The following is a 16,679-nucleotide window of genomic DNA, read 5'->3' on the forward strand; positions in this document are numbered from 1 at the left end:
TTTCCTGGAATCTAATATGACCCCCAGATATTGTTGTACCTTGAGTGGAGATAGTCTAGATTTTTCTAAATTTAGAAACCACCCCAAACTCTTTAAGACCGACATGGTCTCCTGCAGGTGGGTCTCGCATTGAACCAACGAATTCCCCACTATCAGGAGATCATCCTGGTAAGGGATAATTAGAATGTCCTTTTCTCTTATATGGGCCATAACTTCCGCCATTACTTTAGTAAAAACCCGTGGGGCTATAGCTAAACCGAAGGGGAGTGCAGTGTATTGGAAGTGTTTAACCACCCCGTCTATTTCAATGGCCAGCCTAAAGTATTTCTGGTAATCACTATGAATTGGGATATGGTAATACGCTTCTTTGAGATCGAGCACTACCATATAGCAGTGGGGAAAAAGTAACTTTATTACGGATTTTAAAGACTCCATTTTAAAGGTGTGTATTTTAAGGAAATTATTCAGGAATTTCAGATTTATAATTGGCCTGAAACTTCCATCCGGTTTCGGAATCAAGAAAAGCGGGGAGTAGAAACCAAGACCCTTTTCAGCTTCCAGAACCTCAATCAGGACGTGCTTTCTTATTAGGGTTTGTACTTCCGAAACGAGGGCAGCCTGGCGTTCTGGGGAAGAACTGGAGGGAACAACCATGAACCAACCATGAACCTTTTGTGAGGCAATGCTTTAAATTGAAACTTAAGACCATACTTAATCAGGCTCAAAATCCAATTACTATGAGAAATCTGTTCCCAAGCTGGGACAAAAAATGACAATCTCCCTCCCACCTGGGCTGACTGTGTATCCCCTGTCTTCTGCTCCTTTTTTGGAGACGGACCAAAGAGTAGACCTCTACCTTTTCGACCTCTTTCATCAGACTTGTCTTGCTCCCTGAAATATCTCTTCCGGAAAAATTTCCTCTTCCGGAACGATCTCTTAAAGGAGGGTAGAGGTACTGATGGAAACCCCTTCTTAGGGTCCCCCGCTTTCTCAAATAAGTCGTCCATAGTCTGACCAAAGAGGTATTCCCCTTCACACGGGATTGTACACAGTCTGGACTTAGTCTGTAAATCCCCTGGCCAGCTTTTAATCCACAAGGCTCGCCGAGCCGCATTTGACAGTGCTGCTGACTTTGCTGCCAACCTCACCGAGTCCACAGATGCATCAGCAAGAAAAGCTGCCGCCCCCTGAACCAGTGGAAGGGAAGAAATAATGTCTTTCCTAGAAGTCCCATCCTTCAACTGACTGTCTAGCTGTTCAAGCCACACCATCAGGGCTCTGGACGTACAGGTAGCTGCTACTGTTGGTCTCAGTGCTCCCGCAGCTGTCTCCCATGCCCCTTTCAGGAAAGTATCAGCCCGTCTGTCTAGGGGGTCTCTCAATGCACCCATATCATCGAACGGGAGGGAAGTTCTTTTCGCTGCTTTAGTAACAGCAACATCCAGCTTGGGTGCTTTTAACCAGGAGGAACACATAGCATCCTCAAACGGATATTTCCTTTTAAAGGATGGAGGAACACTACCCTTCTTGTCAGGCTTTCTCCACTCCTTATCAATGAGGTCTTTCACCCTTGAATTTACTGGAAAGACCCTTCTCCTCTTTAGCCCCAGACCACCAAACATAACATCCTCAGCTGACTTCTCTATCCTCGAGTCCACTATCCCCATTGTAGATCGGACGGCTTTTACTAGGGCATCGACCTCCTTCAGGGGGAAGCACTGTCTGTCTGGCTCACTATCAGAGGAAGAGAAGGCGGAGGAGGAAGCGACCGATAGCTCAGTCTGAACCCGGCTGGGTTTCTTGAGGAATATGCCCAGACTCTGAACCTTGCAATGCTTTGCCTATTTCTTCCCTTATTAAAGTTCTTAGGCCTAGGGAAAAATCTGGGGTCTCCTCCGATATCATTTTGCTGATACAAAGCTGACACAACCTTTTGCTATAAGAATCAGGGAGTGGACAGCTGCATAAGGCACACTCTCTGTGCTTGGACTTCGAGGAACATTTCTTGCTCTAAAAGAAAGTCATAGATAGAAAGAAGGAGGAAACATTAGTAGAACTTTCACGAAGATTCCACTCACCCCACAGAACCTTCGGTACCGTAGAAGCAGAAGAATCCAGCATGCATGGCGAGGAATCACGCCGCACCGGACCGTCCTTCCTGCTCTTAGTGGTAGCTCTTCTAGTTGTACGACCAGACCCTAGCCGGGAATGACGCTGCGCCACTAGTTGTGAGGGCTCCCCAGAGGGCTGCTCCTGCAGCAGATGTTGTTGCCTAGGTGACAGCTCCTGTGAATCTTCCATAGCTTACAATGAAAGAATGGGCTGGGAAGCACCTCTGTATGTTACCAGACCCTTTATATACTGGCCATACCGGTACCATGTGTGGGTGTGTTTCCTTTTTTTTTTTTTTTTACCCAGGAGGGCGTTACCTGCTCCGTGGGCTACTCGCCGCCAGGTCCTCAATCCCCCGGCGTTCAGCTGCTCGCGCCAAAAAATTCAAACGAGCCCCGCCCCTTCCGGTGACGTCACAGGGCTTCCTGCCCGGCGCACCGGAAGTCGCGTCAGAAGGTCACGTGCGCCGCCGGCGCGACCTGGATCTCCTGCAAGCGGTAGCGAGGGGGGAGGAAGCCCGCTAGCGGCCCCACACCTGGCGGACATCTACCTCCCGTGAGGCGATGTCGCGCCTGCCGCAACGCTCACGGAGGCGCCCCCATGAGCCCTGCCGTGGCGTCTCCAGAGGACCGGAACGGACCGGCTCCAACCACCTGCTGTGGCCCTCTCTGGGACAGGAGTCCATCTTCTGCAGGTAAGCCTGCAAGGTCCCCCATCATGGACAGGAAACCTAAACTGAGGCGGAAAGAGGGCCGCCCTTTTTAACCTGTAGGTTTCCTGTCCTTGATGGGCGGATCCTCTCTCTCACGTGGTGCTGTCATGGACGACCGAATAAAATCTGCTGCAAATACTGGAGTGTTGGCAGAAAAAAAGTGCATAAAATACATGCGTGTTTTTTTTTTTTTTTGCCCCTTTTTCATTTGAATTGGTGAAAAAACACTGAAAGAATTGACCTGCTGCAGGTTTGATACTGTTTCAAATCTGCATGCGAAAAAAAAAAATCATGTGCATGAGATTTCAGATGTCTCATTCACTTTGTTTTTTTATTTTCGCCGAGCAATTAAACCGCAATGTGTGCACAATGCACATACTCTTGGTGAAGACGGTAAAGGACGGCTCTTGGATTCAGTCCCATAGCTACTGGCCAGGAGATACACCGCTCAGTACAGGAGAGGGGGTTGTGGCATTAGTTGCATGGAGGCTGCTCTGAGCTGCTGCAGCCTGTCGTATCTTCATCTTCAGTGTGTGTGTGTGTATACGGAGTTATCATTCTAATGAAAAAAGGTAGCACTCGCCGATCTTATTAAAAGCCAACAATTTATTGATCCATCAAAAATGTTACAGGGGGGAGAATGGAAGGAAACCTCCGGACGACGGCCGTTTCGTTGAAGCGCAAGAAGGTGCGAAACGGCTGTCGTCCGGAGGTTTCCTTCCATTCTCCCCCCTGTAACATTTTTGATGGATCAATAAATTGTTGGCTTTTAATAAGATCGGTGAGTGCTACCTTTTTTCCCTTTTTTTTTCATTGTTTTGGACATTCACTCTATTGTTGGTAAGCACCAGGTCGTGTTGGAAGCTGTGGATTTCTTCTGTCTCTCATTTGGATTGCGGTCCAAGGGATTTCTTCACTACTTGCACAGGTGCGGACTCTCTCTCTTTGTACAGACATTGGGAGTTATCATTCTGCCTGTAAAATAAGGGTTTTCTACAAGCTGACACAGAAGGATGACTTGGTACATTGTAAACTGTTATCAGACACTAACCCACACCAGCCAGCATCTATTGTGTAGCCCAAAGGATCACATCTGGACTTTTTATTTTGCCATGCAAATGACACCTTTAGAGAGGAAGAGGGTGAAACTCTAGTGTCACCTAATGAATCTTGCAATCCTAAAAGTCAATATGGACCCCTTACATTGCCTTGCCATGTGACTTGGGATAAGAAGGCAAGCTGAAAACTCCATTTGCAGTCTTTCAGACACATGTTTCTTGGTGTTTGCCCTTCCTTTGTCATGTGGCAAAGCCCTTTAACCCCTTAACACAAATTCATGTACGTTGGAGAATGTATCACAGTGACAGATTAATGCAAACTGCTGTCTCCGGTTTCTCACGTCCGCATATCTCCGGTACTGGAGATATGCGTCAGAGTGTGGCAACCGTGTGCCGCATCAGAATCGCATGGACGGCGCCTGGGAATCAGCGCTACAGTTAGCGCTGTTCTCAAGCACCGGTGCTAGACACTGCCCTCATCATGGTTCCTGACAATGATGAGGGTAGTAGTAGTCTGCTCCTGCAGTGTCCCCACCTGTAAAAATAAGAATAAAATCCATATACTCACATTTCCTAGGTGTCCCCTGCTGTAATCCATGCGACCACTGCTGCAGAGGAGCCGTGGAGAATGAGCGGCTCCGAAGCTGCGCTCAGTGAGTGACAGGACACCCTCCTGAGCGGCTCATTCTCCCCAGCTCCCCTGCTGGAGCGGTCGCATGGATTACAGGAGGCGACACCTAGGAGAGGTGAGTATATGGCTCTTATTATTTTTATTCTTATTTTCACACCAGTGGACACTGGGATCAGACTAGCACTACACTCATCATGGTCCCTGCTGGTGCTGATCGCAGCGCCGTCAGGTAACCATGATGAGGGCAGCGTTCAGCACTCGGCGCTTGTGAACAGCGCTAACTGTAGTGCTGATTCCCAGGCACTGGTCCGTGTCACACTGATGACACGTGGATGTCATCCGTGTGTGTTAAGCATGAGACATTTTGTGGACCGTGTACCTGCAAAAAAACAGACTTGTCTCCATGTGGAGCATACGGGCACGCGGTCCGTGGAAACATACTGACGTGTGCTCAGACCTATGGATTTGAATGGGTCTGCGTGTGTCAGTGTCTCCGGTACGTGTGGAAACGATCACCACACGTGCTGGAGATACTGAAGTGTGAAAGAGCCCTTAGACTGGAGACATGCCGTTGGCTGGCTAAGGACCAATCTGCTTTTGTCCCGCCCAGCGACCGCGTTCATTGGTCCATATGTACAGACAGACCAATTAGAGTGAGGCAGGCTTGTTTAGTCTGCAATTCTGGCTCTGATCTCTCATGTCACAGAGAAGCTCAGAGCTGGCTGTCATGTAGTCGAGCAGGGTATTATACTGTATACTTTCCTGCAACTGTCACAATCTGTTATTACTGATCAGGGGCTTTTAACCTCCTAGATGCCCTGCTGTCAATAGCAGCATTTAGATGGTTAGCCCCATTGGCTGTCAATGGGTACCCTGCTGGGGCCTGATGGTTGCAATGGCAATACCAGGATGAAGTAATTACCAGCTACGGTGGCCTATTAAATACTGCTTATGGCAAGGTCTAACAGGCCAAGTGCAAGCAACATCTAAAATATTCAAGTCCTGTAGTAAGCAGGGCTGTGAAGTCAGAGTTGTTATAAAATGGACCGATTTCGACTCTTAAAATATATATAATAAACTGGTCCAGTAGTTCAATGCAGAATGTGATTTGAAATGTCCTGTAAATGTCTGTTCTGTTCCTGATCTCAGCTTTTAGCTGAGATGAATCTGTGCAGCACTTTATGTACACGCTCAGTAGTGAGGCCGGGCTGTGGAGTCGGCAGTCAGGGAAATTGAGGAGTCTTAGTTGATGGTTAGCCTTACTGACTCCACAGTCCTGGGTAGGACTAAGTTTACAAAAAAAAGCACAATAATCACATTCAGTTCACATGTATCTTGCGCTCTATGTTGAGGACTTATATTGGAGTTTTCGTCAAAATTCTTCCCAAAAAAAAAAAATGATTTCGGACCAAAGCTTCTACTGAACCATTCACTATAGTGAGGCTGATTTTTTTTTTTTTTTTTTTTTTTTTTTTTTCCCCACGGGCATATTGACTTTCATTGCAAAGTTTGAGCCAACACTCAATATCAGACATGAAATCTCAATATACTCCCATTTTTAGATTATCAAAAAGTAATAATATGACGACAGGCATGTAGTAACACTGTATATACATTTCTTTATTAAACACAGCAAGCAAAAACAATTAAAATATACCCCTAAAATCCCATTAAAAAACAATGGGCAGTCTGGTATACAGATGGTATTATAGCACACAGGTAAGTATACACACAGTTATACATATATACAGGTCAGTATAAATAACTGGCTCATGTAGCCTTCACAGCAGCCGCAGTTTATATTGCTGATCACATAGCATCATTTATATGGCATTACATAGTATTATTTAAATACAATATCAGATAAGATTTAAGCATTCATATGTCCACCACATTAAAAATTAAACCAACATAATAAGACATAAGAACTGGGATATCATAAAATATAACATTTATTAGTAATATAGAATAAAATCAAGGGAAAAAGTATCACAAAAAGAGGGCCAGACTGGGGTTGACAATAATACAGAGATCATAGAAGTGCTACAAAACATGTCACATAATATAATGTTTCACAGACCTAAAGTACATCCCCACTAAATAGTGGAAGGTGACATAAATAATGGGATATATAGAGAAAATAAAGTGCTGAGTGCAATGTAAACTACTCTATAGAAATCTTTTATATGTATAAATTATAGTCAGAATGATAAATAATGACCTAATCAACAATGTCTGTGTAAACCACAGGGGATGGAATAGATCAAACTGAAAAAATATGGTAAGAAAAATACCAACAGATGAGTGTGTAGCAATAGTAAATGTTACTGACCCCCATCCTCGTCAAAGCCAGTGGCGAAACGCGCGTTGGATTCAGCCAGCTCTCTGGGGGTCAGTAACATTTACTATTGCAAAATTTGAAACTCAACCATTAATCTTCCCCCTCCCACGGGAACTAAAGAGAGACCTGTTGGATTCTACCCACACTGCTCCAGTTGCTTGACAGGTTTCTTCCCTGTCTGTCAACTGGAGGTGGTGCGGAGAAGCTGCAGCAGGGCATATCGAGCAAGTCAGGTTTCTTACTATAGTGGCCTTCTGGCCTTTCAAACTAGGTTCTCTCTAAATGGCCACAGCATTTCAATATAAAAAGTACCTGGTTGCAATTGCACAGGCAGTCTGATGTTGCCTGTAGTTCGGGCAGTATGAATCTGATGACTGGTTCCCTTTAAATCTAGTGGCTGATCTGCTATACAGAGGTTTTCCAGGCTGAGACTTTTTCAATCACTGACTTTTGACTGCCAGATTGTGACAGTGTGTGATGTGCACTACACTGTCCTAGTTTCCTAGTATTCCCTGTGTTAGTGGGCGACCGCATTAATGCGATGTGCATGAAGATCGGGTACATGGTCATGCCACTCTGGACAACATGAGAAAATTGTATCTGCTCAAAGGTATAAGGTGGTGGTTTCACTATTCCTCTTTTTTATTAATTTGCTTCCCATATTACAGTGTGAGAAGAGGGTGCGTGTTGTATTTATTTAATGGACAATACAGCGTGTCAGTTGCCTAGCTAGGTTCTTGTTTTATTGAGAAAAGCTTGTGAAATGCGATCTTTCTAATGTCCGGGGCTGAGTCAACATTGGACTTTCTGAACTCTCTTCCCCCTTGTGTTTGATCCAGCTGGCGTGCACACATGAGCACATCACTGCTCACTGTCCACAAAGCCTGTGGTTGCTATTATGAATAATAGAAAGTGCTGTCGCCCTTATCTGGACTGTTTATTTGGATTTCAAATATTCTATTGAACCAAGATAAACTCTTCTGATACGGTAAAACCATTTGTCCTTAGATCAGTACATTTGGTTTTCCAAGTGTCCAATTTGCTTTTTTATTTCTGTGATGGCAAACAATCTGAAAAAGAAAATGACCTGGTTTCATTAAAGGGTTATTACAGTCTAAAAAAAGCATAATATATACTGTAAAATTCTGATAATCTGTCAGGCTTGGCACCACCATTATTACCATGCCAGACCTCCTGGAAGACTCCCAGTGCATTGGCAGTGTTGAGAATCTGGCCTTGAGCACAGAACAGAGGTCTTAAATAAGCATTTAAATGCAAAAGCTGTGGAAAAATACCAGGTCAGTCTCCAAGCCTTGCAGTTCAGCGTTAGTTATAACTAGATCGTCAGATGGCAGATAAGTATGAACTCGCGGTGCCCACGTTGGCTATTCACAAAATATGTGCAGTGGATTATAGGATATGCTGTGGACCTCTATCCGTTATGGATTAAGGGGACTCTGCAGTTTAAGACCACATGCAATGAATACGGCTTTCATAGCAAAGTTTGATTTTGAGTATTGACCATTTTCATTGTGCAATTTTGTGTTTTTTTTTTTTTTTTTTTTTTTTTTATTATTTGCTTTTAAAATGGATGAAACTTTAGACTTCAAAAAAATGCCTCATTTACAAAGTCGATTTGCTTCAGTATTGCAAGGATGCAGGTTTTACTTTTATGCCAGGGTGAGCTCAAATCTTGTGATCTTGAAGATTGAGATGGGTTGAGGGATGTTTGATCCTTTATAGCATCTGAATGATAAATGGAGCCTTGTGCTCAGATCTTGTCTGTTAAATCTCCGGAAGGAGTCGCAAACATTACGTTTGATTCACTACCCATAGGTATGCATTGGTGATGTCAAATTTAAAGAAGCACTCCCTTTTTAAAGTCTTACAGGGCGGCTGTAGCAGAAGAAGTCTGCCAGCAGCACCTGGAGAGGGGGTAAGCCCAGTCATGCCCCTGTTTCCCCAGCCCCTAGAACACAAGGGGTGTATCCCCCTGTTGCCCTCTCCAGGCAAGGACCAGACGTAAGACGTTGTCATCTATGCAACAAACCAGGACACTTTAGGGCTGAGTGTCCCCAGCGCCAAAAGACCCCATCCCAGTCCCAGAGAGCGCCGGGAGGCTGCGGAGTGTGAAGCTGCAGAGCGCCGGGAGGCTGTGGAGCGTGCAGAGCGAGCTGCGGAGCGCCAGCACCGACTGGACCTGGCCCAGCGGGGGCTTCCGCTAGAGCAACCAACCCATCAGGAGACCAAGTCGTCCAAAGTCCGAGCTGAGGACTTCCCTCTACTGGAGAAGGATGGGGACCTGGACTCCTTTCTGGTGGCATTTGAATGGACCTGTCTTCAGCACCATCTGGCCCGGGATCAGTGGGCCAGATACCTGACCCCCCGTTTGAGGGGTAAGTCCCTGGATGCCTTGGGGGACTTACCTGCCGGGGAGGTACAGAACTACGACTGCATCAAGCGGGCCCTGATCCGGCAGTACAACCTCACTCCCGAGTGGTACCGCCAGAAGTTCCAGAGCCTGCTGCGTGGCCCCAAGGAAACCTGGACCGATCATATGCGGGCGCTGTTGAGAGCCGCAGAGCACACCACTCTTGGGTCAAGACTGACTTATCTCTTGTCTGTCCTGCTATCTTATCTGCCCCGTCCCGCCCACTGCTGGTGAGGTCAGCTAATATATGGCAATTATCATATTATATAGCACTGTGTACTTGCATTTGCTCATTTTGTCTTTTACCCAGCTAATTTTTCTCTTTTTTTTTTTCTGCTTCTATGTAGAAACAGGAAGACTCTTTGCCCTGCATTTATCATTCCCCTCTTCAACTCCTGACCCAGCTTCTCCCTCCCCATGCCAGGGACTTTTGCAGTGACTCATGACTCCTACAAGGAAGAGACTTCTTGTTTCTACATAGAGCTTAGAAGGATTGAGCTAGTCAGTTTATAATCTTGTGATGTCATGACAGAAGAATTAGTTGGGTAGAAAGGGCAAAATGAGCAATTGTAAATACACAGTGCTATTTAATATGATGACTGCCACATATTGAAAGGCTAAAAATTGATGGGAGTGCTTCTTTAAAATGCCTATTTAGCAAAACTACCTCGCTTTCCTGTCAGTAATCTGAACTTCACTTCAAATAGAAAATTATTTATCAGCTATGTAATATGCTGCCCCTATGTATTAATCGCCAATAGAGAATGATACAGCTGCTTCTAAAGGGCTAATCCATAAGAAGAGGACATAACTGCATCAAAATGTTTAATAAGCAAAAGAAATGATCCCTGTAAAGCTAACACTTTACAATCTGCATCTCGCTATAGTGTGGCGGACAGACAGCTACAGAGGGCTGTCGGCATTTTATTCATTTGCTCCTTCTAGCTTTTTCCTGCTCTGTTGTAAACAAGAATCCATCTTGCTTTGCCTTTATAGAATAATACTCAGCATGAAGAGACGGCAGCACAAATTTCCCATTTCCATGCTGCACTCTCCCATGTGCCAATCTCTCCCCAACATAGTGACATCTTCTACCTCTGAAGCAGGAAAGCTCCTATAGCTGTCAAAATAGTGAGACAAGAGCGCCTTGTCTTGTTTTCTTAAAGGGCTAGTTATAATTACTAGATCATGGCAATCTTAAAAAGGTGGTTTCACACTTTTTTTTTTTTTTTTGTGCTTCTTATGCTCTAATTTTTCACCTTGTAGAATGGCAATGGATATACGGCTTACCTCAGTGATGTCCTGCTTACTTGGAAACACTTGGTAAATGATAAACTTGAACTGATTAATAATGGCAGTCCAGCCCCGAAGAATTATGATTCCATCAGGAAAACATATGACCAGCTTTTGAAAAACAGCAATTCATTGGATCTTATTGACTTGCATGCAGCTTTTTCCAAACCGGACTCTTCTACGGAAGTAAACCTCTCTTCTGTAAGTAAATAAACCCACTTCAGATGCCCTGATATAAAGCTGATACTGGTTATAGTTATCGGACTTTGTCTTCCACAGAACCAGTTACAGAACTTTCTCTTTGGTCATCAGTCAGAAAGTGCAGACCACAGTCCTTTGCCTGTGTCTACGCCATGTAAAAATATGGATTTTCTTAAGGTAATTCCAGAAATTATTCTCAGAATGAGAGCACGAAGATTTTTTTTTTTCTGTTCATGTATAAAGGAAAAAAAAAAAATCACATTTTGACTTGCAGATGAAAGAAGTTGTCAAAAGAATATTTTATTCCTATTTAAGCCTTTTGGTAAATTCTAAGAATGATATTGCCCTAGCTCAAGTCATTAACTGCCCGGAGAGAGGACTTGGTAGAGAAGCTTTCACAGATCTTAAACGTGCAGCAAAGAACAAGCAGATGGCCTTATTTTTGGTAGGTACGCTATACTTGCATTTGTTATAAAGCTTTTCCTTTCTTGACGTGTTTATTTCTAGGAAATGCAAATATAGGAGCAACTCTTAGCTCTTTGGCAGCATTAAGTAAAGCACTGTTAGACTACATGAGGACAGGCACCCAACTGGTAACACCAGATATTTTATTCCTAAATTCTCAGTAGAAATAACAAAGGAAAGGCACAACGGATATTTAAAAGAAAAGCTTTGGAATTGTTTTATGGGGAAATACAAGCATCTGCTAAAATACAGGCCAGAAGACCTAGTGGATCCTCTTTAGGAAAAGTTTGACTGCTTTTTATTTGACAGTTATGAACTACATCTTATATTCTGGAGCTCCAGCTCACTATATAGTCAGCAATTTGTGTGTTTTTTTTTATTTTTTTTTTTTTCATGCTTACAGGTGGCGACCTCCTTCATTAGAGCAGTGGAGCTTGGTGGAAAGGGTTACGCTCCATCTGAAGCTGATCCATTAAGAAAACACATTAAAGGTTTATCACACTTTGTTCACTTTATTGACAGATTGGAGGAGATACTTGGAGAAACTAACAGTGCAAGGTAATTCTTGTCCTTATGACCATTTGCTTATATGGTTGTTATCCCTAAAAGGAACCAGTCATGAGCATGCAGAATTTACAGTGGGTATGGAAAGTATTCAGACCCCTTTAAATTTTTCACTGTTTCATTGCAGTCATTTGGTAAATTCTAAATATTTCATTTTTTTTTTCCTGATTAAATTAAACTCTGCACCCCATCTTGACTGAAAAAAAAAAAACAGAAATGTAGAAATGTTTGCAAATGTATTAAAGAAAAACTGAGCAAAAGGTCTGAATACTTATGACCATGTAATATTTCAGACACTCATATTTTAAGTCACATGCTGTCCATTTCCTTGTGATCCTCCTTGAGATGGTTCTGCTCCTTCATTGGAGTCCAGCTGTGTTTAATTAAACTGATAGGACTTGATTTGGAAAGGCACACACCTGTCTATATAAGACCTCACAGTGCATGTCAGACCAAATGAGAATCATGAGCTCAAAGGAACTGCCCAAGGAGCTCAGACAGAATTGTGTCAAGGTACAGATCTGGCCAAGGTTACAAAAGAATTTCTGTGTTACTCAAGGTTCCTAAGAGCAGAGTGGCCTCCATAATCCTTAAATGGAAGAAGTTTAGGACCACCAGAAGTCTTCCTAGACCTGGCTGTCCTGCCAAACTGCGCAATCGTGGGAGAAGAGCCTTGGTGAAAGAGGTAAAGCAGAACCTGGAGCTCAGCCACAGTGATCTCCAGAGATGCACTAGGGAGATGGGAGAAAGTTCCACAAAGTCAACTATCACTGCAACCCTCCACCAGTTGGGCCCTTATGGCAGAGTGGCCCGATGGAAGCCTATCCACAGTGCAAGACATATGAAAGCCCTTATAGAGTTTGCTCAAAAACACATGAAGGACTCCCAGTCTATGATAAATAAGATTCTCTGGTCTGAGACGAAGATAGAACTTTTTGGTGCTAATTCTAAGCGGTACGTGTGGAGAAAACCAGGCACTGCTCATCACCTGCCCAATACAATCCCAACAGTGAAACATGGTGGTGGCAGCATCATACTATGGTGGTGTTTTTCAGCTGCAGGGACAGGACGACTGGTTGCAATTGAAGGAAACATGAATGTGGCCAAGCACAGAGATATTCTGGATGAAAACCTCTTCCAGAGTGCTCTGGACCTCAGACTTGGCTGAAGGTTCACCTTCCAACAAGACAATGACCCTAAGCACACATCTAAAATAACAAAGGAGTGGCTTCAGAACAACTCTGACCATTCTTGACTGGCCCAGCCAGAGCCCTGACCTAAACCCAATTGGGCATCTCTGGAGAGACCTGAAAATGGCTGTCCACCAACGTTCACCATCCAACCTGACGGAACTGGAGAGGATCCACAAAGAAGAATGGCAGGGGATCCCCAAATCCAGGTGTGAAAAACCTGTTGCATCATTGCTAAGAAGACTCATGGCTGTACTAGCTCAAAAGGGTGCATCAACTCAATACTGAGCAAAGGGTCTGAATACTTATGACCATGTGATATTTCAGTTTTTCTTTTTTAATAAATTTGCAAAAATTTCTACATTTCTGTTTTTTTTTTCAGTCGAGATGGGGTGCGGAGTGTACTTTTAATAAGAAAAAAATGAACTTTTTAGAATTTACCAAATGGTTGCAATGAAACAGAGTGAAAAATTTAAAGGGGTCTGAATACTTTCTGTACCCACTGTACCTGTGGCTAATTGCTCAACTCGGCTTGTATAGTCTATTTTAACAGAGCCGCTGAGCTCGGTGATTGGCTGCAGCCAAAACACTGAGGCCATGCAGTGGTGAAGAGCATCTGTGAGTCCTGGGGTGGGCCTGCTCTGTTTTTTCATATAAGGAAAAAGTGGACCCTGCAACGATTTTAAAGTGTGAAACCCTCCTTAACAGTCTACTGCTATCTACAGTGACTTGCAAAAGTATTCACCCCCTTGGCTTTTTACCGATTTTCTTACATTACAACCTGTGTTTAATTATTTTTGTAATACAATTTGTGTGTGATGCATCTGCACTAAATAGTCTAAGTTGGTGAAGTGAGAAAAATATAGGCTTAAATTTATGGGCTCAAATAACTAAAAATTGACAAGTGCATATGTAATTTACCGCTTTTGCTATGAAGCCCCTAAAAATTTCTGGCGCAAGCAGTTACCTTCAGAAGTCACATGCTTGGTGAAAGGAAGTCCACCTGTGTGCAATGTAAGTGTCACCTGGTCTGTCAGTAAATACACACCTTTTCTGAAAGGCCACAGAGGCTGCAACACCATTAAGCAAGAGACACCACTAACCAAACATCATTAAGACCAAGGAGATCTCCACAACTTTGTCCCTGACTTGTTTGGAGAAGTACAAGTCAGGGTTGGGTTATAAAAATATCCCAACCAAATGGAAAGAACATGCTACCACAATAAACCTGCCAAGAGAGGGCCGCCCACCAAAACACTCAGCCTGGGCAAGGAGGGCATTAATTAGACAAGAAGCACAGAGGCCAAAGGTAACCCTGAAGGCATTGCAGAGACAGGAGTATCTGTTCCTATGACTACAATTGGCCATACATTCCTTAAAGGTGGCCTTTATGGAAGAGTGGGCAGAAAGAAAAGCCTTTACTTGCGCACACACATTTTGTAAGGCTCGTTTTGAGTTTGCCAAAAGGCATATGGGAGATTCTCCAAATGTATGGAGAAAGGTGCTGTGGTCAGAAGAGACCAATATTGAACTTTTTGGTCACCATGCTGAGGGGATGTTTTTTGGCAACAGGGAAAAATGGTCCAAGATGGATGATGTAAAATTGAGGTATATTCTTGAGCAAAAACCAGTTTCTGTGATTTGAGACTGGGACAGAGGTTCAACTTCTAACAATAGAATGACCCAAAGCATACTGCTAAAGCATCAAACTTGGAAGACCTGGAGCAGTTTTGCCTTGAGGAATGGGCAAAAATCCCAGTTGCATGATGTGGAAAGCTCAGAGACTTATCCAAAGCGACTTGCAGCTGTAATTGCATCAAAAGGAGGCTCTACAAAGTACTGACTTTAGGGTGGTGAATAGTTATGCACACTGAAGTTTTCAATTATTTTGTCCTATTTTGTTTGCTTCACAATGAAAAGAAAACTAAATTTCAGTTGCAAGCATGTTCTTTACATGTTCTTTACATGAACTGATGCAAACCCTCAAAAAAAACATAATACCAGGTTGAGGTAGCAAAGCATGAAAAATGCCAAAGAGATGAATACTTTATCAAGCCACTGTATGTGTCCTTTACTTGCTAACTTGCAAGCTGTATTGTTGTTGTTAGGGGACAAATTGTGGAATAGATGGGAATATGATTACAAACAAACACAAAGTACTAATGTAGCAGTATTATGGAAACATAATTATGTTTACATAAGGACTAGAAGAGATGGAGACCCAGGCAATAGATTTTATTTCCTTTATTTTTCAATTTGGATGCATTGTCAAACTGGTCTGGTCAGCCTTGACTCTCATTTCCATGATCACTGTTTTACGGTCCAAAAATTCTTAGTCATTTGTGATCAGGCAGACTAGTCTGTGCTGAATACTGTCTCAAACTGATGATATCGCTATTAGCAGTAACCTCATCCTACTGTGACTGAGTGTTCCATATATATTCCATAATGTCTTCTTCCTCCTCCCCAATAATACACTTGGTGGTGGCAAAGGAGGCCAGCTGTGACGTGTTTGGTGCTACGAGTGCCCCGACTGTTTATGCTGATGATGGAGGCTTTTGCATTCTTAGCTATGGTATTTATTTTTTACAGTACCCCGTCCAATGTCATTGCTACTTTTTCTTTTGCCATACAGTTTGTACAACACAATAATTAAACGGGGTGTTGCACAAACAAAGTTCATTTTAATTAATAGAGCTTAAAATAAGATGTTCCACAATTTGGACGTGGTTTTTTTTTTTTTTTTTTTTTTTTTTCCTCCTTCCCCCATGACGGCACCACTGAGAGAGGGGATCTGCCCTTCAAGGACAGGAAACCTACAGATAAAAAGGGCGGTGCCTCTCTCCCGCATCAGTTGGTTTCCTGTCCTTGATGGGATCCTACAGTCCGGCATACCTGCGGGGTGCCAGAAGACAGAAGTGGACATCGTGGGATGCCAGGCCCGGCCAGTCCGATACAGGCAGCGGGAGTCCCCCCTGCCTCGTCTGGTGCGGTGTCCTGAGTTGCCACCGCTATGGTCAGTGGGCCTTTAGGGTGTGCGAAGGGAGGTCCAGACGAGGAGTGGATCACGACCTCACCTTAGAGCTATGAACTCTCCTGATGCACATTCTCTGGTGGGAGAGGCTGCCGTGGGTGGCTCCAGCTCTGCACATCCGTGAGAGAGCAGCTGTGGACCAGCGCCCCTGTCTGGGGTCGGCAGGTCCAGCTCCGTGCATCAGTGGGAGCAGTATTGCTCAGGCATGGACGGAGGGAGGAACAGGCCTGTGACTCGTTCCAGCCCCCGAATCCGTACAGCTGGTGGTGAGTGATCGTCGTGAATGTTTACCTTGTTATGGGGCCCTTTCCTTGTTTGGACTAGGGAAGGATGTTAGCGCAAAACTCAAAATTGGGTGTGGGTGCGCTCTGTAAGACCCCATCTGGGCTAAGGGCATTGTGCTTTAAAAATCGGCTGGACCTTAGACCTCTAGGCTAAAGTTGGCCACATGTCTGGGTCGCACGGAGCCTCATGATTAGCCTTTAGAATTTACCAAAAAAATAAAGCCTCAATCTGCTCAGTAAATGTTAAACTAACACTGAGGTTTTTTTACTGTTGTCCTCCAGTCTGTTTAATCCATCCATAGGACGGCACATGGTGTTAATACAGCACATGGTCTCTGTGAAGGTCTGCTGTCCAGCTGCGTC

General features: G+C 44.0%; 1 protein-coding gene across 3 annotated transcripts in view; it reads left to right on the forward strand.

Annotated features, from left to right (window-relative positions):
• Positions 1 to 16,679, forward strand: part of PARPBP (PARP1 binding protein) — a 41,348-nt gene that overhangs the window by 4,999 nt on the left and 19,670 nt on the right. For all 3 annotated transcript variants that reach the window (XM_073651519.1, XM_073651517.1, XM_073651516.1), the window contains exons 3-6: positions 10,552 to 10,779; positions 10,858 to 10,956; positions 11,054 to 11,224; positions 11,648 to 11,802. In XM_073651519.1, coding sequence (XP_073507620.1) covers positions 10,552 to 10,779; positions 10,858 to 10,956; positions 11,054 to 11,224; positions 11,648 to 11,802 — 653 coding nt within the window. The remainder of the gene's footprint in view (positions 1 to 10,551; positions 10,780 to 10,857; positions 10,957 to 11,053; positions 11,225 to 11,647; positions 11,803 to 16,679) is intronic.

This window comes from Phyllobates terribilis, unplaced genomic scaffold, assembly GCF_046119375.1.
Source record: "Phyllobates terribilis strain yellow unplaced genomic scaffold, ASM4611937v1 Scaffold_11__3_contigs__length_659146591, whole genome shotgun sequence".
Lineage (NCBI taxonomy): Eukaryota > Metazoa > Chordata > Amphibia > Anura > Dendrobatidae > Phyllobates > Phyllobates terribilis.